Genomic DNA, 25,540 nt, shown 5'->3' on the forward strand with positions numbered 1-25,540 from the left:
TTTTTGAAAATTCAATGATGCAGGCTGTGAAGGCAAGAGCAAAGCACATACCTGTAAAGAAACAATCAAAAAACCTGGTAGACAAGTCCAAATTAGCACCATTGAATGGAGGAAAGAGGATGAAGGGTTCTGAGCTCAGCCAAAGTACTGATGTTGTAGAAGATGTTCCATTGATGCCTTTGAGGAAGGATATAGAAAGCATACCAGGGGAGGAGGATGCCAGATTGAACTTGACTGATTCTCCCCTTGCTCCAAAGAGAGAAGCAATACTAAGAGCTTGTGTTGGTACATGTGCTACAATTTCTGCAGCTGGGGTGCTTATCCAACAGGTCATTTTCTGAATACTTTACCTGACAACTAATTTGAAGGAAGGATATGTAATTGAAGAAATATTTGATATGACAAAATTAGTGCGCGCACGCGTGTGTGTGTGTGTGAGAGAGAGAGAGAGAGAGAGAGAGAGAGAGAGAGAAATGAAATGAAATGATATATTAATGTCTCTAAGAGGCCATAATGACCTATGGACTCACACACACAGAAACTTGCACATTAGGGTTAGGTGCAGGAAGAAGAAGCTCACACAGAAATGAGAAAGAAAGAGAGAGAGAGAGAGAGAGAGAGAGAGAGAGAGAGAGAAATGAAATGTTATATTAACGTCTTCAAAAGGCCACAATGACCTATGAGACCAAAAAGTTACATCATGGTGGATCTGATACAATGTCTGGATAAAAAACCAGAAAATGAAAAATAAAGATGATACTACTGGCACCTAGAAAATGAAACTGGAACTGGAAGGTAAACAGAAACCCTTATAGGGTGTGAATATAGTGAGGGGGGGGTACGCTATGGAGGTGAGTGGAGTACAGTGAGGGGATACAATATCATGTGGGACGGGGGGGTACACTATGGAGGTGCCTCCATCTCATAATATGTGCCGCATCGGACGCTGGCGGATCTCCTCAATATCCTCTGTGGTCAACACCCTGACTGGGCCTCATGTACAAACTGTGCATCCGACGAATCTTGCTTGATCATGGTGACAGATTCAATTGCAGCATGCTGCCTCTTGTTACTGTCTGCAGCATTATCCCGGCGAGCATAGGTCACAACAGTCTCAGACATAATTGCAAGAGTAAAGTCTGTACAACACTGCTAAACAACTCCTTTTTTTTTTTTTTTTTGAAAGTTGTATGCTGTATACAGGAGGCTTTGAAATTTAGGCGAGTAGACTTGCAGCTTCGAAGCAAAAGGAGTCGCAGGCGAAGAGGCGAACAAGGTCGCAAGCAATAGGCGAGTTGGGTTGCAGCTGCGAGCAGTCGACGAACAGGCGACCTGGGTCGCAGGCGAGCAGAGTCGCAGCTTCGAGGGCAAAGGGAGTCGCAGGCGATAAGCGAGCTGGGTCGCAGGCGATAGGCGAAGTGAATCGCAGGCGAGCAGTCGAAGAGAGAAACTGGGTCGCAGGCGAGCAGGCCTCTCTCTCACACACGTGCGCACACACACACACACACACGCACGCACGCACACACGAGCGCACAGAGAAGAAAAGCGAGCTAAACAGCAGGTCGTGAACCCTAGAACGCAGCGAACACACACACACACACACACACACACACACACACACACGCATCACACACACACACACACACACACGTGATTACATAAAGGCACCAACATAAATACATAAGCTGGAGGCAGTTCACATGTGAAGCTCCGAATCCAACATTAATGCCTAAGATGTGCCTTATTATATAGGCTACCCAGCACTAATTTTCCCAAGCAAAAAGTGCATACTGCTTTTTTCTTAAAAAATAACAGGTGCCCCCTTCTAGACCCCCCTTAAGTGGCTAAAGTCAGGTTTCTCCAAAAAGTAACAGCACGCATGCTTTTTTTTTTTTTTTTTTGGTTCTCAAAAATAGTACTCTTCCTGGCGGCCTGTGCAGGCACCGCACAACAGCCTGTTGTCCATACCCGCATGCACTTGCCCACAGCAGATATGCTGCTCTCACTGCTCTCTCTGCTGGTCGCCTTGGTCCCACTTTCTCTTACTATCTGCTGCATATTCCCGCCCTGTTGCTGCCCTGTAGGAAGCTGGCATGTCATGCTTTTTTCCACATGATACTCAACTGCTACCCACACAACAACCTAACTACTGTGCGCAGGCTGTACAGGCCTCTGCCACAGTTTCATGGCATCAAATTCAACACCCCTTGCCTACATGTATACAAGACATGTCAAGGGTAGACAACTGAGTAAAAATCTCAGCATATCTGAGAGTTTAAACCAGACAAAAGCTAGGGTTTCGTAAGGGTGATTCTGCACATCTCCTACATGACTCTCTATATTTCCCCTCTCTCAGAATCCACATACAACCATGTCAGTAACCATAGAAAGCATACCTCTTACGAGGCAAAAAGCAAACTGTGGCGTTGAGAGAAATACTAGGGAATCTTGACGTGAAATAAACCATGAAAGACATGCAAACCTTTGTAGACTTTGCATTTAGGGCTCTCTGATACAAAATGTAAGAGAACTCCCAGGCGTGTCTAACCAAGATCTAAACACAGTCCAAACATGGATATCATAGACCTTGGATGGTGACTCAAATTTGGTTCCTTAAATCCATAACTAGAGACCTCGGAAATATGGTTTAAAGTCTTATCCTTTTCCACTAAAAAGTTATCACCTCATGTGATAGGAACCCAATATTTTTTATTTCATGTTGTTCCTCTTTCTTTAGTCAGGCACTCTTTTTTTTTCTTAATGGTTCAATGTCAAAGTAATCCATGTTAGAGTAGACATGTCAAACCACATCAACCTAATTTTTTTTCTTTAGCTAGGCACTCTTTTTTTTCCTTAATGGTTCAATGTTAAAGTAGTTGACATATCAAACCACATCAACCTAATTTTTTTTCTTCTTGTTCCAACTTTTTCCAATTTCAAATGCAAAGCTTTAGTGATATCAATAAGATTTATAGAGTGTTGTCTTGTTGACACCTACCTTCCCTTCACTAATACAATTCTTTATGCTGTTTTGGATGGTGGCAGGTACAGGGACTCTTACTCTGAAGTGTGCAACAATTTTTGGGAATATTGTGTTCACTTAATTGATAGGATAGTCACATCTCAAATGTTTTCATCTAAATTTTAATAAATTGTCAATATTGTACTTCCTTTTGTGGTTATACTTGGGCTGTATTTTTGTTTTCCAATGTCCACACACACACAACGTATATACACTCTCACACTCAGAGATATGAAAATAAAAATACAAATAAAAAGATAAATAGATAATCAAATATAAGTATATATGTCGTATGTGTGAATGTGTTGGCTGATGATTGGATATCATCACTAAATAATTGTGATTTTGCATTCAAGGATCATCCTATTTATAATTGCTTGTGGGCCACATTGCAGGTAGCTCATTGGGCAGCTAAATCAGGCTGGCCAGTACATGACAGTACATTGCTACTTGCATGTAATGCACCCTGTTAAAAAGTTGTTACATTAGCATATTCGGTTTTATTTTACTATTTTAATATTTTTGCACTCGTTTCATTGCTTCTAAATTTGGATTTATTTTATAAATTTTTTCTTTAGAAAAGAGACTTCTATTAAGTAAAATAAAATCATAAAAGAGAGATCTCAAACCAAAAGGTAGGGAGATCTAAACCAATCGGGGGCACTATGCTATAAAAGTCCCGTAGGAGTGGAGGAGAAGAAAATACCATGGTTCCATTCTCTCATAAATATGCTGTGTTTAGTTTGCACAGCTCTAGAAGATCCCTGTATATGGGCCCAGGTGGCCAAGAGAGTATGAACGATGTCACGACAGATACTGCAAATACATTGGGTATCATAAACATGAATACCCTCGAAGGCCTATGAGCACCTCGTCTTCCACGCATGTCATGCTATGATACTCATAGTCACAAGAAACAGCCGTTTCAGTCCCTAGAAACGCGTTTCTCCATTTCAGGACCTCATCCGTTTCCATGGCCGTTTCTCGTTTCCCAAGTGATATTGTCACAAGAAACGGCCGTTTCCACCCGTAAAACTCGTTTCTCCGTTTCCATTCCTCAAACATTTCCGTTCCCGTTTCTCGTTTTGGTGACTATGGTGATACTATCAATAATCTCCCAGGTGCTGTCAATACTCATCGGAGGTGGTGTGTATTGTAACTGGGTGATATCCTGAAGCAAACATCTCTGAGCTATGCCCCTAGAGACAAGTATAATAGGATTGCTCCCTGTCCTCAAAAAGAAGTTGTGGGCCAGACTGAGTCAACCTTTCAATAGCACCCGAGTAATAAAGATAGGATTACTCCTCAATCTGCTCAAGAGTTGGGCTATAGATACCCAGATCCTCTCCACTCCTGTGCACTCCCATAAGCAATGATACATTGTCTCGGATTTTGGAGTGTTTTTCAAGCAAACATGTGGGCAAACAAGGCAATACCATAGTGTATAAATATTGTACGCAGAAACGTTTGCAATACTTTAGAACCTTCATGCTAACTCAAAGACTTGGCTAGTTCAAAAATTTTAAAACTCTAGAAAATGCTTGGAAATGGCACATTTTTTAGTGCGAATTATAAGCATAAAGATTTTACCTTTATTTCAAAGGCTGCTTGGCATTTAGTAACCTAACTCAGTATTGAACGGCTGACCATGGCACACCCACCCCACCTCATAGGCCCATCCATAGAGCGAGATAAGAAATAGACCTAGATAATTGCTGCTCTGTCAAGTTAGGCAATTGATGGCCGAAATCTACGGAGCTGCAGTAGAGGCATACTTGAATGATTGGGCTGGAAGCAGAGGAGTTGCTATGGGTTACCTGGAGCGTAGATATTTTTGGACCATATCTTTATACTGAGGGCCATCATTGAAGTAGCAAAGCAAAGAGTGCGGAACTCATGTTGCTGCTCTTTGGATCTCTGTGAAACTGCTGATACACGTCCCATGAGCTGGTTCTATTAGAAGGTTGAGGTGGAAATAGCCATCAAGGTAAAACTGTTGATACATGTCCCACGAGTTGGATCTATTAGAAGGTTGAGGTGGAAATAGCCATGAAGGCCTTCATGAGACTATGAGCAGGTTATTTGCAAGTGTGCAGAAGTGAGGGTCTCCTATAGAAGATTTGTAGAACCATTAAAACTAACGGTGAATGCCCACTCTCCCTATCCATAAATTGCTATCTCCAAAAACTTTTAGCAGGAGTGAGCTCCATGTTGGGTGGAGGATGAGCACACAGAATGGGAGGACTGGGAAGCTAGGCAAAAGGCTGAATGATGGACTGGGAAGCTTGGCAAGAGGCTGAAAGGAAGGAATGTGAAGCCAGATTGGATAGAGATCATTAGGAAAGAGATGAAGACTGGAAAGTCCATTTGGTAGAGCTGGCCATTCAACAAGCCAAAGAAGAAAGACTTCAGAAGAACAATGCCAAAGATGACGTGAAGAAGATCACACCACATTCCTAGGAATGATGGACTACACATTGATGATTATCTTTCACTACTCTACATCGAGAATCCAAAGAATGAGTATCTGCAGATAGTGGAGCTAGGTAAGGAGACCGTTACTCAGTTCTCCAACAAGGTGCAGAAGCTGGCAGTGTGAAGACAGACGTACTGGAGGTTTAAGTGTTATGTGCATGATTCAAATTTGCTACCTTTGATGCACTTAATGTGTCCATGTATGGCAAGGACCACCCTCTTCTGCGAAGATCCCCAATAAGCAGCCCTAGAATCAAAAACCTTAATCCAGCAAGAAGGAAGCAAAAGTGGAGACTGGACTCTTATCCTCAGAAGAGGTCAAATTCTTAAGAGGTCTTGAAGATCTTCAGGAACTGACAGAAGAACTGCTACCATGCTGATCTTATGCTAATCCAGACAGGATTCGGAGAAATCCTCGAGCTCTAGCATCTGCACCTGAGGTGGCAATTGATGGTCTTCAAAAAATGAAACCTGTTCTGTCTCTAACCGACATTGGTACTTCCTCGGGATCTTCCACTCGTCTACACTCGGTGGTTGGGGGAACAGTCTCTTGTGCCACTTCCTGTCTGGGAAGCTCTCAGGCATTCTTGGAAACTCCCTTTTGCCGAGTTTCAACCTTAGGTGAACTCCCTTTTGCCGAGTTTCAACCTTAGGTGAACTCTCCTCCTTTGTTCCTTTTTCTACGGACTTCCTGGTTTTGTCAATGTTGCACTACAAACCATGCTCTGTTGAAATTGGGAACGGTCTTCTATGCCAATTCGTGTCCAGGAAGCTCTCAGGAATTCTTGGAAACTCCCTCTTGCTGAGTTTCAACCTTGGGTGAACTCTCCACCTTTGTTCTATTGTCTATGGGCTTTCCAGTTTTGTCAATGTTGCACTATAAACCATGCTGTGTTGGAATCGGGCTTCAATCTCTGCCATCTTCTGTCGGGCTGAGGTTTTGTAGCCATCCTCTTTGGTACGCTTTGGAATGATGTAGAGGTGTACCGGGCATTTGTTAGGCTTCGAGCTGGATGCACGCGTACCAATCTAGGTTAGGGGATAGACCTTGTAGAATATCTCATGGACAGCCATGTACAACCTATCTAGGAGACACCAAAGAGCCCATGGCTATTGGGGCTGCCTAGATGCCTGCCTAGAGGCCAGCCCATAGCATTTGGACAGCTTGATAGAGGCTCATAGAAGCCTGTCGGCCAGCATAAGGCTGCCATCTCTCACACGTGAAAACCGATGCATTTATTGCTGATTTATCCCAGTCGTGATGAGTAGCCGACATCATCCTAGCAAACCGACTTGCATATGGGAGTCCCTCTATAAGCAAGGGTCAACCTTTTGCATAAATCATCTCATATTCTTTGCAAGTGCTGAAGTCCAACAGTTAGAACAGCCAAGAAGGGGCTAAAGGCAAGGTGGAAAGTGTAGATCAAGGGAGCATCTTCAGGCTGAATGCTGTCTCAGCCAAGTGAAGGTATCCAAGTCAATTCAGTGCTGGCTATTTACAGCCAGCAGTTTGTCAGTCTACTCATCAATAAAGTAGATACACCATATGTGGTTGGGGCCCTTCAGAGGGTATTTGGGATCCAATTGTGTGTATTTGTATCTCCTCTCTCTCTGCACTCTTATCTTCTCTACATTGTGCTATTCATCATCAAGAACAAAGGGCTGAAAGTATTTATCAAAGTGTAATCCTTTTCTGTAAGCTTCCACATGTTACAGTCAAGTATGCCCAGAAGACACTCATGGACAATGACAGCATGTCGAAGCCTAATAGAGTTACAGAGCTGTGACACATTTGTGTGCTTGTTTTCGGTGTGTAGATCATATAGAGTTTTGGCACTTGGGAGTGATGCTTGGTCTGGTGGGTATTGTCTCAATCGCTCGTTTTCCAGTGTGTAGATCATATATAATCTTGGCACTTGGGATTGATGCTTGGTCTGGTGGGTATTGTCTCAATTGCTCGTTTTCCGGTGTGTAGATCGTATAGAATCTTGGCACTTGGGAGTGATGCTTGGTCTGGTGGGTATTATCTCAATTGCTCGTCAGCTACTTGTTGGAGTGTGGCCAGAATTCTCCGAGTCAAGTAATGTGGCAAATCAAGAGGTAATGCTTCTTGCTGTTTTTATTTAACTAGGCAGCTGGTCTTTATAGTGAAAAATATTTCGCACTGCATTAAAGACGTAAGTTTTGTAGGGTTTCTTCTTGGTTGAGTTTGCCTACTGTCTTGCCTTGAGTATTGAGAAGATACGTCGTGCAGGTCCTTGGGCCATTAAGATTGGGTGACTATGCTATTGTTGCGGTGCTGCCAGGCATAAGCGAAGTATATTTTGAGGCAAATTACTGTGAAATTGATTAACACAGAAAAGAGAATGCTTGGACTAATCAGTTTGTACTTCACTCAGGAGCTGTTGTTTCGTGGGGCATTGTTACCTCTCTTTGGGCTCGATTGGAAGGGAGTGACAATTACTGGAATTTTATTTGGAGTGCTGCATTTAACTGGTGGCAGAAAAACTGCCTTCGCAACTTGGTAAATTACTGCTAAACTTGCAAGTTTGATTTGGCTGTTCGGAGTTTGTGAATTTATTGTTGAAGGTCTCCTCAACATCATGACAAGTAGCCTGTTGGTACACAAAGAAGTAAAATGATAGTATTGCCCACTCGAGATGGCGAGCTGGAGTTTCACCCCTTTGCCCTCCTTCTCCTGCCTTTCCGCTTCCCGCCTTCCTTCACCTGCCCTTCCGCCTTTGGCCTGCCCTTCTCCTAAGCCCCAGCCCGCCAGCCCGCCCGCCCCTCGCCTTCCCACCCGTCTGACTTCCTGTGTGCCCCTGCCGCCTTCCGACCTCCTGCCCGCCATTTGCATGCCTTCCGTTTTCCTGCCCATCTACCTTCCTGCCAACCTTCTGCATCCTTCCCCCTCCTGCCCATGCTCCTTTGCTCGATTCTTCCACCTGTTGCCCTTCTGCTGCCCCCTTCTTCCCATTCTGTTTTCTCCCGCTCCCCCGCTCCCCTGGCCATGACTTATCTGGCTTTCGCCCTTCCCCTGTCCCTCACCGCCTTGCTCCCGCAGCTTATCCTCCCATGCCCCTTCCTTTTCAGGTTCCAGTGTTTGGGTTGCATTCTTTCGGCGAGTATCCGCTTGTGCTGGTCTCCACCCCCTCAGGAGGACTCCATGGCAGCAGCCACTCCGTCATACCCAACCGATGCTGCCACCCCTTGCTTATTCTCTGAAGCGGACCTCCAGCTCTTGGCATTGACAATCTCCTCCCTCATGGCATCTTCATTGGTGGCAAGCTCGTGGGGAGCCGCCCAACACATGATCAGATTTGGGTGGAGGACTCTGGCGTAGCGGCTAACAGGGTGCTTCAGCGGAGTCCCATTGCGATAGCTTAGGTGTTCTTTGCTTGATGGGACCACGGCTTTGACCCCGTATCCGACCCCCTTGCATGACTGTCTAGCTTCCTCGTGAGTTTTCTTCCCAGGCCTTCGAAAGGAGTATATCCCCCTTCTATAGTCGATTGGTCATTCTATTGAACAGGTCTTGGAATCCCCCTAGACTGCCCCCTCGGTGGTGGTCATGGCAGCTAGTGTTCCCTCTATCAGAGTATGCATTGCCTCTCTGGAGGCTCTCTTGCAGGTCATTGCGCTTCCCAACCTCCTCCAAGAGGGGCCGATTCTGCAGTATTCAGGTCTTTCCGGGCAGTGCTTCATTTGCAGACAAATGGACATCTGGCCAGAGCCTGCCCTTGACGTTAGGCCTGCTGAGGACGTCCCTCAGACCTGCTCTGAGTCTCCCTCGCCCCCCCCCTCGCCCCCCCCCCCCCCCCCCCCCCCCCCCCCCCAAAAAAAAAAAAAGGAAAAAAAGTAAATAAATAAAAAATAAAAAATCATAGGGGAGCTCAGTGTCACCCTGGGAGGGAGTGGGACTTCGAGAGGGCGTCCTCCGCTATCCACTCTCAAGCAAACACTCTTTGCCTCTCCACGTAGGAGACGGACGACTCAGTGATATAGTCCACCCATTGCTAGCCCCTAGCACGCGTGGAGCTAGGAGGGGCAGGGCACCGGAACCGGGATGGATCCCTCGCCTCCTTGAGTCTAGAGGTGGTCTTGTTTGTCTTTTCGCATGTGTCACTGGCGGTACCCCTTACCCCGGCTTATCACTACCTCTATTGTGATGGGTGGAGCCCCGAGTATGCATATAGCAAGGCGAGAGCAGAGTGGGTCTCTATGGAAGGCCAGATCAGGGCTTACGTAGCTCGCCTTCAGTCGTGGATAGATAGCGACTAATCCCCCTCCAAACCGTCCCCAAAGACCCTCCATGCAAAGAGCGTGCAGAGTAGGGCTCATTCCCCCCATCCGTAGCCATGCGGATAGTCTCCTAGAACATTCACGGGATGGGCAGGTCCTGTTTTCATAGCCGGAGAGGGGTCCTTTTGCAAGAGCTACAGAGAGCCATTGTAGGAGGCTCAGTGGACGTCCTTTTCGTTCAGGAGCGCCACCCTTCTACAGGACATACCCATAGAAGTGGGAAAGTCTCGCCAGGCTGTAGCTACACCTTTTGTTGCTCACTTTTGGTCCTGAGGTGAACCAAGGGCTATTTGTATCTCAGTCAGCGAGCAGTGGATACCATCAGTTCTGAACTCTCGCACCATTGTGTTCAGGGGAGAGGTCAGTGGGTGATCATCAAGATTAGGGAAGTGTGGGTGGGTCTCGACTCTCCTTGTCCCCAGCAACGTGATGGAGAGGATGGATTTCTGGATACAGGTGCGACAGGAGCTACCCCAAGCAGATTTTTGGAGCATGGGAGGAGACTTCAACATGCTAGAGGACCCAGAGGATAGAGAGGGTGGTGGGCTGGACAGTCTCGGTGGCCGAGTACGCTGTCTAGGAGTCAGTTCTTACCATGAGCGGACAGGATCCTTGGCACCTACTTGAGTTTGGACGCATCCACGGGAGTCTCCGGTTTTCTTGGTTAGACATGAGGATGCACGGACCAAACCTCCCTCGCATCGTCAGATTTATGTGGATGAGTGGGCTTGCAGCTGGGGAGGGGGCATGATTGGCATCATTACAGGTACCACATTATCGGACCACACCCTTGTCCTCCTTCACTTAAAGAACCAGTGGCGGTTAGAGAGACATCAGAGTGTCCGCATGCTAGAGAGCCTGGACCAGGACACCGAGATTGGCACACAGATCATAGAGATTTGGGCACTCTCACATCAGGCAAGGATCAGCTGCGATGGAACTAGACTTGGGGTTTAGAGAGGTCAATGCGCTCTTACAAAGGGCAGCCCTTGATAGACTCATCATGTTTCGAGAGTTGGAGAGAAGCCTTCGTGCAAGATCCTTCGCAGGAGAGGAGCCTTTGGAAGAGCCTAGCCACTCTTCAGAGGGCAGCCCAGGATAGACTCATCGCGTTTCGAGAGCATGAGAGGAGCCTTCGCAGGAGCCTAGCCTCTCGGAGACTACAGGAGCAGACCCCAGATAGCCTGTGGCTAGAGTCACAGCTGGAGACAGCCCACACAGATACGCTTGATTGAGGAGAGGAGGGTGGATTTCAGGTATCATGCATGTGCATCTCTCTAGACCCAGGCAAAAGATAGAGTCACACATGATTTTTTTTAAGATTACAGGTCACCACTGCCGAGGTGGGGTCCGCAGACTGAGCAATCCAAACAGTTTTATTGAGTCAGATCCCCTACAGGTGCAGGCCATTGCCATAGATTTCTACAGAGGGCTTCTCTCGGCCGGTTCCCTCAGCCCCCAGATCAAGGCAGCGATAGAGAGAGTGTGGCAGCACACAGAGAACGCTCCTATCTTGGATGAACCCTGTCTGTGGTCCATTAATCAAATTTGGGAGGTGAGCTGAAGGCAGCAGGTAATGGCTTTGGTGAGGTATATGTAGGCACAACCAAGGAGGGTGATGGGGTACCACTAACGTACCTCCAAACAGTCACCAGCCTCCTTGGGATCAAGTGAATGAGCCCCTCCAAGTGTGTCCAGTGATCATGATCTCGTTGAAGGCAGCCGGAAAACCAACCTCCATGAGGTCCCAGTGATGAAGGAAGAGAGAGACCGGTAGGCCATCTGCCGAAGCACTTGCTGCAAGGCAACTGCCTGAAGTGCATCACTCAGCTCCTCACTCGAAAGGGGAGAGCTCAAGAAACTCTTTAGACCAAGGGAGACCACCTCGCTCTTGATAACATCTTCACTTTTTGGGAGGCAACTGCCACGACCCGCTTCTGATAGGAGGATATGGCAGTGCTACTCTTGGATTTTGAGAAAGCCTACAACAGAGTGGATTGGGCTTTCCTAGAGGGTGGTGTGCTTTAGATGGGATTCCCAACAAGATGATCCAGGGAGTCTCTGCACTTTATTCTGCCGCCCACAGCCAGCGCCCACAGCCAAGTCCTTATTCAGGTAGCCATGGGGGACAGATTTCCGATCACCAGATCAGTTCGTTGGGGGTGTCCTCTCGCCCCCTTCCTATTCCTCTTTATTGCAGAGGCAATGCAATTTTTTGTTCGCTTAAGGGATTGGGCTACAGGGTCTTTGTCTCTCCCAATCAGATCTCAAGAGGAGCTTCTAGACTTAGAGTCTGCAGATGATAGGGCTGGCTGCCTCTCAGGAGAGGAGGGGTGAGTACTTTTTGGTCCTGTGTGGACGGCGCCTGTGAGAACGGGCTAGTTGGATGTACAAGATGTAAGTTGGGAGATTTCATCCACTATGTTTGTGCACCAACATATGTATGTGAGTTGCACATGCATGGATGACTTGTTTTTGATGCCTGGACATTGCTTGGTATTTTGCCTGTGAATGTCCACGGGCACCAGGGACACCTGGACAACTCGTGGATATGCGTGTGCACACCTGTTTGGGACTCATATGGTTTCCTTATGTGTTTTGCAGGTGGTAAGTGTGCAGACTTAACCCAATTTATTCATTATTTCATGTTACTAAGGTTTATTGGGTGTAGGGTTCACATTCACTTAAAGTGTGGGCGGACACACTTATAATTTTATAAGTGAGTTCACATCAGGCTGGACTATTTTTAATGAACCAAGGCCAATTATGAGAGATGGGCACCCGGGCACTCCCAAATAGCTCCACGAGTTGCTATTTTGGGTGTGGGAGGGCCAAAGTGGGCAAGCCCTAACTTGTAGAGCACTCATCTGGAAGTCGTGGGCTATTAGGAGCTGTTTGGACAGGAAAAACAGCAAGTTTACTCATACGCATGAGCTACAAGTGGAATACATGCGAAGTACAAGGGTCCCAGGGCTGGCTGGCTGCTATTTCTCTCTCTACAAGGCAGGCCGACTGCATCTACAGGGCTGCAGGCTGATAGATTTGGTTCCAGAAGCTTGCGCATGGCTGTTGGGACTGTTTTAGGGCTCCTCTGCTGAGAATAGGGCTTGGACGGAGTGACCAGAGTCTCTACAGGAGCTGGCCAACTGTTGTAAGGGCCTTTAGGTTTGCAGGAGGTTTCTCGCGACGAAACTTGAGCAAACATGTCCCTAGACAAGTACCAGGCCTGGGGATGTAATGATCCATAGTCACAGGGAATGGGCATTTTTAGGCTTGGGAATGTTGGGGATGGCAGTATCTTCCCGTTCCCATTCCCGTCCCATGTCACTCTATAGTCACAAGGAATGGCCATTCTCAATCTTTTCCGTCCCCGTTCCCCGTCCCCATTTCGCATCCCATGTGACTATGATGTAATCTGGTGGAACCTGTGGGTGGCCAATGAGCCAAAACCATGGCTAGTTACTATTTTGCAGGTTTGGGACAGCACTTTGTTAGAGGGTTGGTGATCGCTCCGGTTCAGGTGACGATGCAGCCTTTGAGGCCATAGCAACAAAGATGGGATATGAAGATCCAAGAGAGCTGGCCCTATCTTATTTGAAAAGCAAAAAGGATGCATTGTCACAATACAGCAACATCATGCTGCGAGATGACCTCCGACCCACTCTCCCACCCAATAGACCTGAGGACCATCGCATAGAGTTGGTTCCTGGTTTAGAACCTCCATGCAAGTTTTCCTACCGCCTTTCTAAGGCATTGGAGAGCGAGCTGGAGTAGCAGTTAGCCTAGCTACTCTGGTCCAGATTTATTCGACCGTCTTCCTCACCTTTTTCCACTCCCATCTGTTTGTCCAAAAGAAGCGTAAGTCCGCATGCTTATGTGTGGATTACAGGGTGCTCAATAAGCTACCAGTTAAGAATGGGTTACAGGGTGCTCAATAATCTACCAGTTAAGAATGGGTTCCCTATGCCCAGAATGGAGTACATCCTAGAACGACTCAATGGTGCAAAATTTTTCTCTAAGATACATCTTAAGAGTGGCTACCATCAAGTTCGGATCTTTGCGACCGACATTCCAAAAACGGCCTTTAGGACCGAGCACGGCCACTACGAATTTGTGGTGATGCCCTTTGGCTTCACTAATGCACCAGCGACGTTCCACAAAATGATGTCTTGGTTTTTTCGGGATCTCATGCGTCTTCATCTTCTTAGATGACATTCTTATCTTCTCAGGGACTGCAGAGCAGCACGAGCGAGATGTGGCATAGGTTTTACAACTCTTGTAGGACAATGAGTTGTTTATCAATGCTAAGAAGAGTGAGTTTGGAGTACAGGAAACCCATTATGTGGGATACATCATTAGTTCATCAGGTATTAGCCTCGACCCTGAAAAGGTACAAGCCATTCTCAGTTGGGATGTTCCCACTACAGCCCAGGAAATCCGCTCATTCGTGGGTCTTTGTCAGGCCTACAACACACATGGACAAGTTTTCTGACCTGCAGCACCTCTCAATGACTTGCTCAAGGGTGTGAAGACTCCTTGTCAAAAAGTGTCCGTCACGGGCAAGGCTCTAGAGGCATTCCAGGCAATGAAGAAAGTTGCCTCTGAGTCACCAGTTTGGCATCATGGGACGATTCCTTTTGAGGTGATTACCGATGCCAGTAACCTTGCCATTGGCATTGTTTTACAGCAAGATGGAAGGCCAGCGGGCTTATTATAGCCACAAATTGAATGACGTCAAAAATAATTATTGGGTGTATGACAAAGAGCTCTTGGGGGTGATGACCGCTCTTAAGTATTTGAAGCACTTCCTTTACAGGAGAGACTTCACAGTTAAGACAGAGCACCAGGCACTTAAATGGTTGCAAACCATGCCCAGTGCCCAATGGAGTGATAGGCAGTCCCGGTGGAGTCAATTGTTCCAATAATTTGGAGGAATGATTGAATACGTCCTGGACAAAAATAACCCCATTGCCGATGCTCTTAGTCAAAAGGGCACTATTCAGACATTGCAGGAGTCCACTCTGCTAGAAATTCAAGGCAAAGACTTAGACAGAATGAAGGCATAGTATCCGGATTCGGAAGAGTTCAGGACTTGATATCAGTTGGCCCTCCATTCAGAACTAGGCCACTACAATATAGAGGGTGGTTGGTTGTTTTTCAAGAACCATCTGTGTACTAAAAGAAAAGTGCCAAGTCCTTCTCCATGATACCCATGATTCTCTTGTTGGGGGTCATAGGGGTATCGACAGTACCTTAGAGAAATCAGAGAGGTCATTCTATCGGCCTAAGATGCGATGGGATGTCCACCAACACGTCCAAGCATGTCAAATATGTCAAAAAGTGAAAGTTCCTCGTACCAAACAGGCAGGGTTACTTCAGCCTTTGCCTATTCCTAAGGAACCCTTTCACGACATCAGTATGCACTTCAAAGACCCTCTTCCCACCTCAGCTATCTAGAAACACAATGTATGACAATTGTTGACAGATTCAGTAAGTTTTGCATGCTCATTCCATGCAAGCAAACAGCCATAGCTGAGGACATAGCTCGCTTGTTCATTCGGTTTTGGTACCACATTGGTGGTTTGCCACGGACTATCACATTAGGTAGAGATCCAAAATTCGCGTCCCATTTTTGGAGAGCTTTGTTTGACAATTTTGGGACTAAGTTGCAGTTGTCTAGGGCATTCCATCCTCAAACAGATGGCCAAACAGAAATATACAATGAACTGGCCCTTGTCATTCTCAAATCATACTACCATGACCAGCAATCAACATGGAAACAATATCTTTCTTTGGTTCAGGCAATCCTAAACGATACTCACTCATCCAGTATTGGCTGGACACCGTACGAGACAGCATTTGGTCGCCGGTTCTCCTCTCTTTTGACGAGACAGGTGTCACCATCTCTCGAGGCCAATAAAACCACCGAGACATTCTTGGAAATCATGGAGTCAGTTAAGGAGCGCCTTGTCAAAGCTCAGGAAGCATATACCCGGCAAGCCAACAAATCTAGGTGAGATGTCAACTTTAAGGAGGGGGATTGGGTATATTTCCGCATCATGAAACAACGGCTAAAGCAAGTCGGCAAGCGTTGTTCCAAACTTTTATTCCGCAGTTTCGGTCCATTTCTAGTCATTCAAAAGTAAAGTGATGTCTCTTTAAAGTTAAAATTGCCGGAAAGTTGGACTATGCACAATGTCTTTCAGGTTTCTTGGTTGAAGCCATATGTAGGTCCAGCATTGCAGGATATATTAGAAGAGCAATAACCAGATATGATCGATGAAGCTGAAGTCATAGAGCCAAAGAAAATTCTCCTCCACCGATGGAAGCATGGATCCGGTTGAAGAATACGACAGTTTTACACAGTTTAAAGACTGTGGAACTCTGGTTGGATGAAGAGTTCTTTCAAGAGTACCCCTAGTTGTTGGCGGACTACTTGGAAGCCCTGAACGTGCCACCAAGTTAAGCAGGAGGGAATGTCTTGTGCACCCTGCACTGGGGTACACAGTGACACACTGGCATGATCATCAATGCAGCATTTGTATAGAAGTAACACCTTTTTTAGGAATATTTGTCGTACGCCGTGAGCCCATTGTGAGCCCTCAGTCCAGGGACAATTAGGCACGAGCTACATAGGTCAGTCTTTGCACCTTAGAGGTCAGTCAAGTGTTAGTCCTCTTAACACACTTGGAGAATTCATCAGTTAGTGCATGTAGAAGTCATCCTTAGCATTAGGTCTTGCATCTAGCCAACATTTAGTTGCATTAGGTGCTTATGGGACAGCCAAGGCCACCCCATGAGCATGGCATCAACACCAGCTCGGGTAGCAGCAAACAGTCGGCCAGCATTAATACTAGGTTGAGCAGCAGCAAACAGTCGGCCAGTTTCATATGGGAAAGTGTGTGCAACATTTGATGCTAATAAATAGCGTATTTGGTCCAAACTAAATAGGCCGACAGCCTTCTTCCGGCCGACCAGCACCTTGAAGCCATATAAATACATGCGCTTCAGTCCCCCATCAAACATTCAGGTATTGAGCAAAAGTGCAGAAGCAGATCAACACCCAGTCGACTCCAGGTAACTAAGGAAGCTCCTCTTCACATTCAGCCAGCATATGTGCAGTCCTACAGCTATCCGGACTTGCATCAGTGGCCCAAAGAGTCTTCAGTAGAGCCTCGGATTCGGTGGATACTCAGGCGACGTACGGTCTTCCTCATCCTTGCATTGGGCATTCATATCGCTTGTTTACTCAAGCATTGTACAACATTCTCCAAAGAATAATATAAGCAAATACTCTTGCTTGCGGGGGGAGAAGAAGAAGGGGGGGGGAGTGCTGCTTTAGTGGGTATTTGGGACCCAATACTGTGGCGTCTTCTTCATTCTCATTCTCTTCTCTCTCTAAATTGGATGCTACGGATTCTCACCACATAAAGGTATAAAGAAGGCCCTGTTGTGCGTTATCACGATCAAGCTCAGTGCATGTAATAGCGAGGATCCGACAAATGTTCCTCTCTTGCTCTCTGAACTCTGCAAGTCGACTCTGTGCCGCTTGTTGCAACAAAACAATGATCTCTCCAAGTCCTGCATCTAGGGCCACTACGGCTAAACCAACGTGAAAATCAAGACTCTCTCAAATCTCCTCTATCCTGCTACAAATCTTGGAGTCTTCAATGAGGCACTCGGGGATATGGCTGCTCGAGTGTCTGTCCCGCCTCCATGGAGGGATTGATGGACTGTGCTCCAAAAAGTTGCTCTACTTGCTGTGTTGCTCGGAGTGTGGAGGTTAAGGAAACCCACGTTGTCCTTCCTAATCCTAATGATCACTCATTGCGCTCTCCCTGTGACTATGGTGCCTAAATCAATCACTGTTGGTAAGATTCTTGAAATTGATGTTGGCACCCTTGGCTCCACCCCTTGGATGAACTTCATCCCTTGGAGTGCTCCATAAAATCTTCTTGGTAGCCCCAATTGGATACCAACTCTCATGACATCCTCCCCTTAGGTTTGCCTGACACCAACTAGCTTCTCTGGGTCTTGACACATGCTGAGTTACTCTCCTTGGACCTGTGCGCTTCTTTAGGGACACCAACACCACTTAGCATAGTAGCTAAGCCTGACGCTCTGATACCACTGTGACATGCGGAAGCTTTGGGTAGTCTTCTTTCAGCCCTAAGCAGTGCATAGGAACTTTTGATGGAAGAACAATCAACATAGACACCCAGCTACATGGATACTCATCTTTCTCATGGGGTACGGTGTGCTATTGGTCAGATGCGCAGAATAGAGAGAGAGATGGCTGTGTATTCAGTATATTCATATAGTACAAAAAGGTACATCGTTCTAGCTGCCTTTAGCAACCCCAAAAGTCTATCTAATGGCCAATCTCCATAGGGGAGATAGATATCCAACAATGAGCAATGAGATGCCTTTTATAGACCTTGGGAGGGATAAACCTGCTGTTAGCCACACTAGATTAATGCTAAATTGCTGGCTGACAGGGTCCTGGTCCACACATCATGCCTCCTCATGCTTGTGACAACTGTTGTTGCTCCAAAGCCTGATGTTTTATTTGTTGCAATTCAGGGATTAAGCATGACCATGTGCATGCACATGACAATCCAAACCACGAATGTTCCCTGAGACAATCTGTTTATGTAAGATCGGTGGGAGGTGGAGCTATCGGAACTGCCCTCCACTCTAAGAGTCTTGGGCATGGGTTTGGATGGTGAGTAATCACGATCCGTCCTGGGACGGAGCCTCGCCAGGTGGTTATGAATCTTTCCTTCCATGTGGAACCACTCCAGCTGGGCCCTAGAGTAGGCGTACTCTAGACTCCATTTGTCACAGTGTTGGTATCTATAGGAGAGGGGGGAGGGGTACTTCCATCAAGACATGAAGAAATACAAAGAGGAGCACCTTTAGGTTGGAGGACATCAACTCCCTGCCCTGATCCTTGTAGCCGGAGCCACCCAACTCCATCCACACTAGCGACCAAAAATGAGTGAGCTTGTCAGTAAACCGTAGGTCCTATAGATGGTGGGACAGCTCTATTGCCTGCCCATGAATGGCGGTAGACACCGACTCCGGGCTCCATATCGTCCCTGGAGCTATACTCAGGCGGAAAGAGAAGATCATCCCGTCTCTTTGGGGTGGAAGGCCTATGGTGATGTAGAACCACGCAAATGTAGATGGGAGCCACCGTCTCCTCGAAAACACTGGCTTTCGCGATGGGAAGACATCAAAAGAAACTGCAGTCCATGGGCTGCCCAATGACTCGAAAAGGGGGGGGGGGGGGGGGGGGGGGGGCAACTCTGGGGGGAGAGTTGACGCCGGAGAGGCAGGAATGGTCATCTCGACAGGCTCAGTAAAACGGTGAATCAGTCGGCGCACCGAGCTGATCTATCGTCTCCTCTCTGGATCGGGTGCGGCCGTGGACAGCGAGCATGCTAGGGAGAAGCGGATGGGGGGGTAAGAGGGGGGTTAGACGAAGCAGAGGGGGGCGGAATCACCTGAGCCGCGGGGGGGGGGGGGGGGGGGGGGGGAGATGGGGGGGCTCCTAAGGGGAGTAAGGGAGCGGCGACTTAAGGGCCGGGTCCATTGGGGGTGCGGAAGAGCCAGAAGATCTCCAAGGTATTTGGACATCATGACGAGGCAACAGCCGCTAGAAAGGGAGGACTGGCGCCCGAGATCTAACAGGGTGTGTCCCATCACCGTCCGGGGGCTATTGAGATAAATACTCAAAATGGTCCTCTGACAAAATTGTTTCCTCTTGGGCCCACCAAGCTGACGCGCCTAAAGGTGCCGCTCTACCCTCGGGCCAACAGCAATTTTGCCTCAGGTTGATGGCCTACCACTCACATGTCCCAGGATCTTCGGTTGGTGCACTGGGTCCTGATGGGCTAGATTCCCCCCCTCCGCCCTGATTAGGAGTTGTGGTGGGACCAAGGGAGGGACTGCTGGTGGCACTCGTCTAGACTGACGGCGGGGGCACACTTTAGCAAGATGCCCATATAAGGGCAAATGTAACACTGTTCTAGGGAGGCCAAAGTAATCAACTCTCTGCATAATAGGATCTCGTTGGAGACACGGAAGAGAAATGACATGAGAAATAGACTGTAGAAAGGCGATGCAAGTGCGAAGGGAGGGAATCCTTGCCGTCTGAGCTAGAATCACTCTCCCGACAACTCTACCAATCGCTGGGAGTAGGGGAAGGTACTCCTTCGTAAGGCCAAGAAAGCAAATTGTAACTAGGAAGCCCAAGACACCTGCGAAGGGGTCAGATGCTGGATCGAAGCCGTGCTACCACTTCACAAAGAAGTCTGGGCCGTTCGCAGTGTGACGGGGCTTAGTTGCATGACACTATCCGATGTTGTGGGTGAATCAAACTCCACTTGGTAGTATGCACGCCTAATTTTTGGCTCGTTGATGAGGCAAGCCTGCAGAAGATCCCTGAGCTGTCTACGTGCCGGCGGCTACCCACAATCTTGCAAACCAAGGTGTAGGCTTCCTAGGGAGGCAACTGTCGCGATGCGAGGAGCTGGAGATTGCTTTAGAAAAAGGTAGGCAAGGGACGGCGGCCTTGGTCGGGGATGATAGAGCGGCTGCCATGGAGTCCTCCTGAAGGGGTGAAGACCAAAAAGCGCTGACACTCAGCGAAGAAAACAAACTACCCGAAAGTTGACAAAAGACCTATCGAAGGAGAGGCTGAAGAGGATAGGGCACAAGTAAAGGCGAAGAGGAAAAGGAGGGGGCCACATAGGACGACAGAGGAGGGAGCTGGCGGGCGACACCAAGGGCAGAGGGGAGGCGAAAAGGCAGGGAGGAGGTGGGCACCTTGGGGCGGAAATGGCAGGCAGGAGTGGCAGACCTACAGGTTGGAAATGAGCAGGGGTGCGCTGGAGGCAACAGGTGGGGGCTGGCGTGCGCAACTGAGGTGGGGCGGGCAACGACACTTGGGGATGGGAAGTGTGTGACGGCAAAGGGGGGCGGGTCAGCGGGTCAGCTACGAGGGGAGCTGCAGCTTTTGGTAATGCATGCCTTTAACACTAACCTCTTACCATCTACTAACTAGCCTTCCCCATTCCTTCTAGAGGAACAACAACCATGGACGTTTCTAGTTGAGTGTATCTACAAGGACATCAACAAGCAAGCTTCTTTACTAGATGCCATCCCTCTCGTACCACATCTTTCAATCGATCACAGGGAGGGGGATCGACAACAGGAAGGGGAGAATGTTACCACTTTTCTTGACATGGTTGTCAACACCAACTAGCAAAGATGGATACATCAAGACCGAGAGCAACAAGGAGATAAACTATGTCAACCTATCACGTGCACCTTGCACTGGGGTACACGTTGACACACTGGCATGATCATCGGTGCAATATTTTGTACAGAAGTAGTACCTTTTTACAGGAATATTTGTCATATGTCGTGACCCCATTGTGAGCCCTCAGTTTAGGGATAGTCAGGCACGAGCTACGTAGGTCAGTCTCCGAGCCATAGAGGTCAGTCCTCTTAACCCACTTGGAGAATTCATCAGATAAAGTGCATGTAGCATTAGCCTTAGCCTAGGTCTTGCACTAGAAGCATGTAATAGCATTCAGGTCAAGATGGCCAGCCCATGGCTGGTATTCCATTGGACAGCCAGGTTAAGGGCTGTTTACAGCCCTGAACCTGTTCTAGAGGCAGCTGACAGCATGGGTAGTCTCATGATCCTTGTCGGCCAGCATCAGATTAACTCCAGGCAGCAGGTCAGGTCATGGAGTAGTTGGCCAACAGCATGAGTGGGCAGCAGGAACTGTGTGCAGCATTAAATGCTGGCTGCACAGCATTTAATGCTAATTTTTGGCATTTATTTGTCCAGCAAAACTGGCCGACAACTTTCTACTGGCCGTCCAACAGCCCTAAATCATATGTAAGAAGTCGCATAATTCCCTCGTTAATCATTCAGTAAATTCAGCAAAGACATCAACAGTTCAAGCATCAGATAGTCATCCTACTCTCTCCAAGCAATCGTCGGAGCAACTCTTCAGCATTCAGCCAGCATATGTGTAGTCCTACAGGTATCTGGACTTGCATATGTGTAGTCCTACATCTGCAGTGCCTCGGATTGGTGGATACTCAGCCAACGTACGGTCTTCCTTGTCCTTGCATTGGGCAGTCATACCGCTTTTGTACAGCATTCTCCAAAGAATTAATATAATCAAATACTGCTACTTGCAAGGGGGGCTGTTCAGTGGCCAAGGTGGAAAGGTACGGTAAGGTACGCATTCAGGTACGGGTTGAGATTTTGAGGTACGTTAAATACGTAAGGTCCGTAAAAACATAAAAAATATACTATTTAGTATACATATATACAGAAAAATGAATGAAAAAACAATTCATTTCTGAACATTCAACAACCACACAATTACCAAAATGAGAGCTCCATTTGTCAACATGTTTCCTTCGCTATCATACTCTCAGCTCTAGCTCTGCAATGGTGGTGACCGCAGCAACTAGCACCGCATCATCACCATCTCTCGCTGCAATGTCTGTATCAATGAGAGGAATGGCTATGTTTGCACTTTGCTTAAGTCGGCTAAAATCGGCGACGGCGGCCGGCCTAGGGTTTTTTTTGGCCCAAAATGTTTTTAAAAACTACGACGTACTTGCCAATGAGATGATAGCTCAAGTGATGAAGGTGTTTGCCTAGGACCAAGAGGTCTTGGGTTCAAAACCCCCCTTGGTGCTTCCTCGGCGGCATTGCCTATGGGTGGATAAATAAGCAGCTACAGGTGGGTGCCTACCGGCGGTAAAAAATCGGTAACAACGGAAGGATCTTGGGCCAAAGGTCAGTCTAGGGGGGGTGCCACGTACGGATCCGTATAGTACGGTGCAGTACCATACTATACACTAAAACGTACCTTATAAGGTACGTACGTACGGATGCAACCTTGTCAGTGGGTAAATTGAGACCCAATACTGTGTCATTTGCTTCACTTCTGTGATAATACAAGGACTCTCCCATTTGCACAATTGAGTGTTGTTCATGTAATTTCCTCTTGCTTAATCCCATGCTAGTGAGCATGTGAGTGAGTGTGAGAGAGTATGTGTGCGAGAGGGAAGAGGACTTGTAGATCAAATGTGGCAAGTGACATGCTTGCTGGAGAACGACGAGGCGGCGGCTACACTCTTGCACGTGCACTCTCTCACACTCACTCACAAGCTCTAGCATGGGGTTAAGCAAAATATTAGCAAGGGGGTTGTCATGAGCAAACACTCAATTGTGCAAATGGGTGTCCTTGCATTATGACAGGAATATATATACCATACAAGGCCATAGGTGTTCACACACCCAAAGTGTGTCCACTGTGGGTTCTCATGACATAGTTTGGCTCATAGATAGCCTCATATAACTACCATCACTACAATGGTAGTTTTCATAATACATTCTTGATCTCCATTGCTCTGGAATCTCATGCAAGCTCGTTGCCACGTGCTCTTGAAGCGAGAACTGCAGAGACAACATCTTGACTGTCGTGAGCATCCGTCGTAGTCTATCTCCTTGGTGCTCTTGGTGTTGGTGTGTCTGCTAGTTGATATTGGCAACCATGTTAACAAAAGTGGTTAACAACTTTGTTCATGATAGTGATGATGATCTTCTAGTTGATATTGGCAACCATGTTAACAAAAGTGGTTAACAACTTTGTTCATGATAGTGATGATGATCTTCAGTCATGCATGTAAGCTTTGTTCCTGTCCTTAACACATTTACTAAGTGGAGGCATATGAAAATAGTCTAGTGAGCCTAGCTTCCATGTACTCAGCAATGGTTTTCATTTGGCTTATTCCATGTTATAGTGAATACCGTTGCACACCTTTTGGATAAATGGTGCCTTGATGTACGAGTTTCTGATAACTTTCACATATTCTGGGTTGTTTGAGGAGTGTTATTTGTTTTTCTGTTGGGATCTAGTATGCAAGCATTCTATGTTTGTTGCACTCATCTTGCAGGGCCTCGATTGTGGGAATCCTTTATGGGCTAGGATGTGTAGCAACTCACAGTGTAGTAATCCCAATGGCAGCCCATTCAACAAACAACCTCATTGGAGCGATCATTTGGAAATTGAAGCAACAAGACAATTCTTTCCGTGCAGATTAATGACGTAGTATTGTTAACACATTGTCATGTTGCATAGTGTAACTTAAGCTTTACTCCTCTTGCTTTCATGTATTTTGTGCACTTATTTATGCTGACCTTCTGATCAAGTATCTACATGTAAAGGCTATCCTTAATTTCTAGCCCAGAGCATTCCCATTCCTGCTTTTTCATTATATTGTCCATGAATACTACTAGGGATCACAGTTTGAACTTGTACCACGATGGCCCTAGAAATAGATGGGGCCTGCTGTCAATTAAGCATGGCTATGTATTGGTTTCCTAAGTGCTACACTTTGTGAATTCTTTCTTGCAGAGTGGGACATCATTAGAAGTCCCTTTTAGTTAGTTGGCACAAGAGGAAAAGGAGGGTATAAAGGCAAATATGGTTACATATATTTGTGCATTTGGCTATTGGAAACAGCCTCATTCGCATGGAGTGTATAGGAGGCTCTCAAGACTTTTGGATTATTGATCTTTTCCATATGATTCAACATAAGAAAAGTTTCTAGGCTTTTGAAGGTATAATGCTAGAGTGAGAAACATATATGTGTATGTATGTGATGCTCCAACTCACTAAAACTAAGGTCCTGTAGACTACACAATGGAATTCAAAGATCGTAAAAGAAATCACTTGCTCACACTCCTTGATGCCTCAAATCACTTCATATGAAATCCACAATATCCACAAAAGCATAGAAAATAGATATCTTCCAAGAGTGTGATGCTAATCCAAAATCTGAGGAAGAGAAGCAAATAACACTCTTTGGAAGAGATCGAACCTCTTGACCATCCCCAAGTAGCAACTTTCACTTTCACGCTCACTCGCGAGCACAAGGACCTTAGTCGTGTGTTTAGAAGAGAGTCAAAGGTGCCTCCATATAGGACTTATCTCACTCACTCTCTCACTCTCACTTACATCCCTAAAGAGACTCAATCAGTGTCAAATCGAGTCAAATCTTCTCTTTTAAGAGGACAAGTAATCAATCAATAATATTTCCAGTCTTCAAGAATCATCTTCTCTTTGTTCGATCACAATTCATAGTTCTTAATAATCTCAATAATTATAGATTGCATCTCTTTAATCTTCTTGACAATGATCTCCTTATCGGTCTTCTATCGATGACAATGACGTCAATGATCATAGCTTGTTGATGTCCAAAGCTCCACCTCGATGATATTGCAGATCGATGGTGGACTTGTGATGATGATGATGGAGATGATTTCATTCGGGGTTCCAAGGTCTCCTTATAAGGCTTCACAAAAAGCAGGGTGGAAAAACTATCCTTGAAACTTTTAAAATTGTACTTTTCTTTTCATCAAAGTCACGTTTTTTGGTCCAAAACAACACATCTAGAAAAGCATCCAATCGGATTCCATGTAACTAGTGAAGTCTGCTTTTTCTCCTCAATCAACACAAGTGCACACATCATGTTGGTGCAAGGTGTGGACATCTTCAATAATAGGCATTTTTTTTCTTCTAATCGGAAGGGGGGTACTCACCTTGAACACCTGTCCTTTGGTGGATTCATATGGGGGCTTGTCTTCTCTTCAAAATCATGAAACAAATATAAGAGATTAAAAGAGGCACCTCATTT

At 46.6% G+C, this 25,540-nt stretch overlaps 1 protein-coding gene across 1 annotated transcript; it reads left to right on the forward strand.

Annotated features, from left to right (window-relative positions):
• On the forward strand, window positions 1-24,083 carry LOC147639299 (CAAX amino terminal protease family protein). The gene is made up of 6 exons (XM_086789777.1): window positions 1-329; window positions 3,418-3,478; window positions 7,473-7,597; window positions 7,752-7,814; window positions 7,897-8,021; window positions 23,798-24,083. Exons 1-6 carry the CDS (start codon window positions 15-17, stop codon window positions 23,943-23,945), a joined length of 837 nt encoding a protein of 278 aa, XP_086645903.1. The 5' UTR covers window positions 1-14; the 3' UTR covers window positions 23,946-24,083.
• Window positions 24,084-25,540: the final 1,457 nt, after the last annotated feature.

This window comes from Cibotium barometz, chromosome 4 (genome assembly GCF_041138505.1).
Source record: "Cibotium barometz isolate CiBa-2024 chromosome 4, ASM4113850v1, whole genome shotgun sequence".
NCBI lineage: Eukaryota > Viridiplantae > Streptophyta > Polypodiopsida > Cyatheales > Cibotiaceae > Cibotium > Cibotium barometz.

Coding starts and splice junctions, on each gene's coding strand:
- LOC147639299 (XM_086789777.1), top strand. CDS start 15: ATGATGCAGGCTGTGAAGGCAAGAGCAAAGCACATACCTGTAAAGAAA. Junction 3,479..7,472: donor CAGTACATTGCTACTTGCAT/GTAATGCACCCT, acceptor TCCGGTGTGTAG/ATCGTATAGAATCTTGGCAC. Junction 7,598..7,751: donor GTAATGTGGCAAATCAAGAG/GTAATGCTTCTT, acceptor TACGTCGTGCAG/GTCCTTGGGCCATTAAGATT.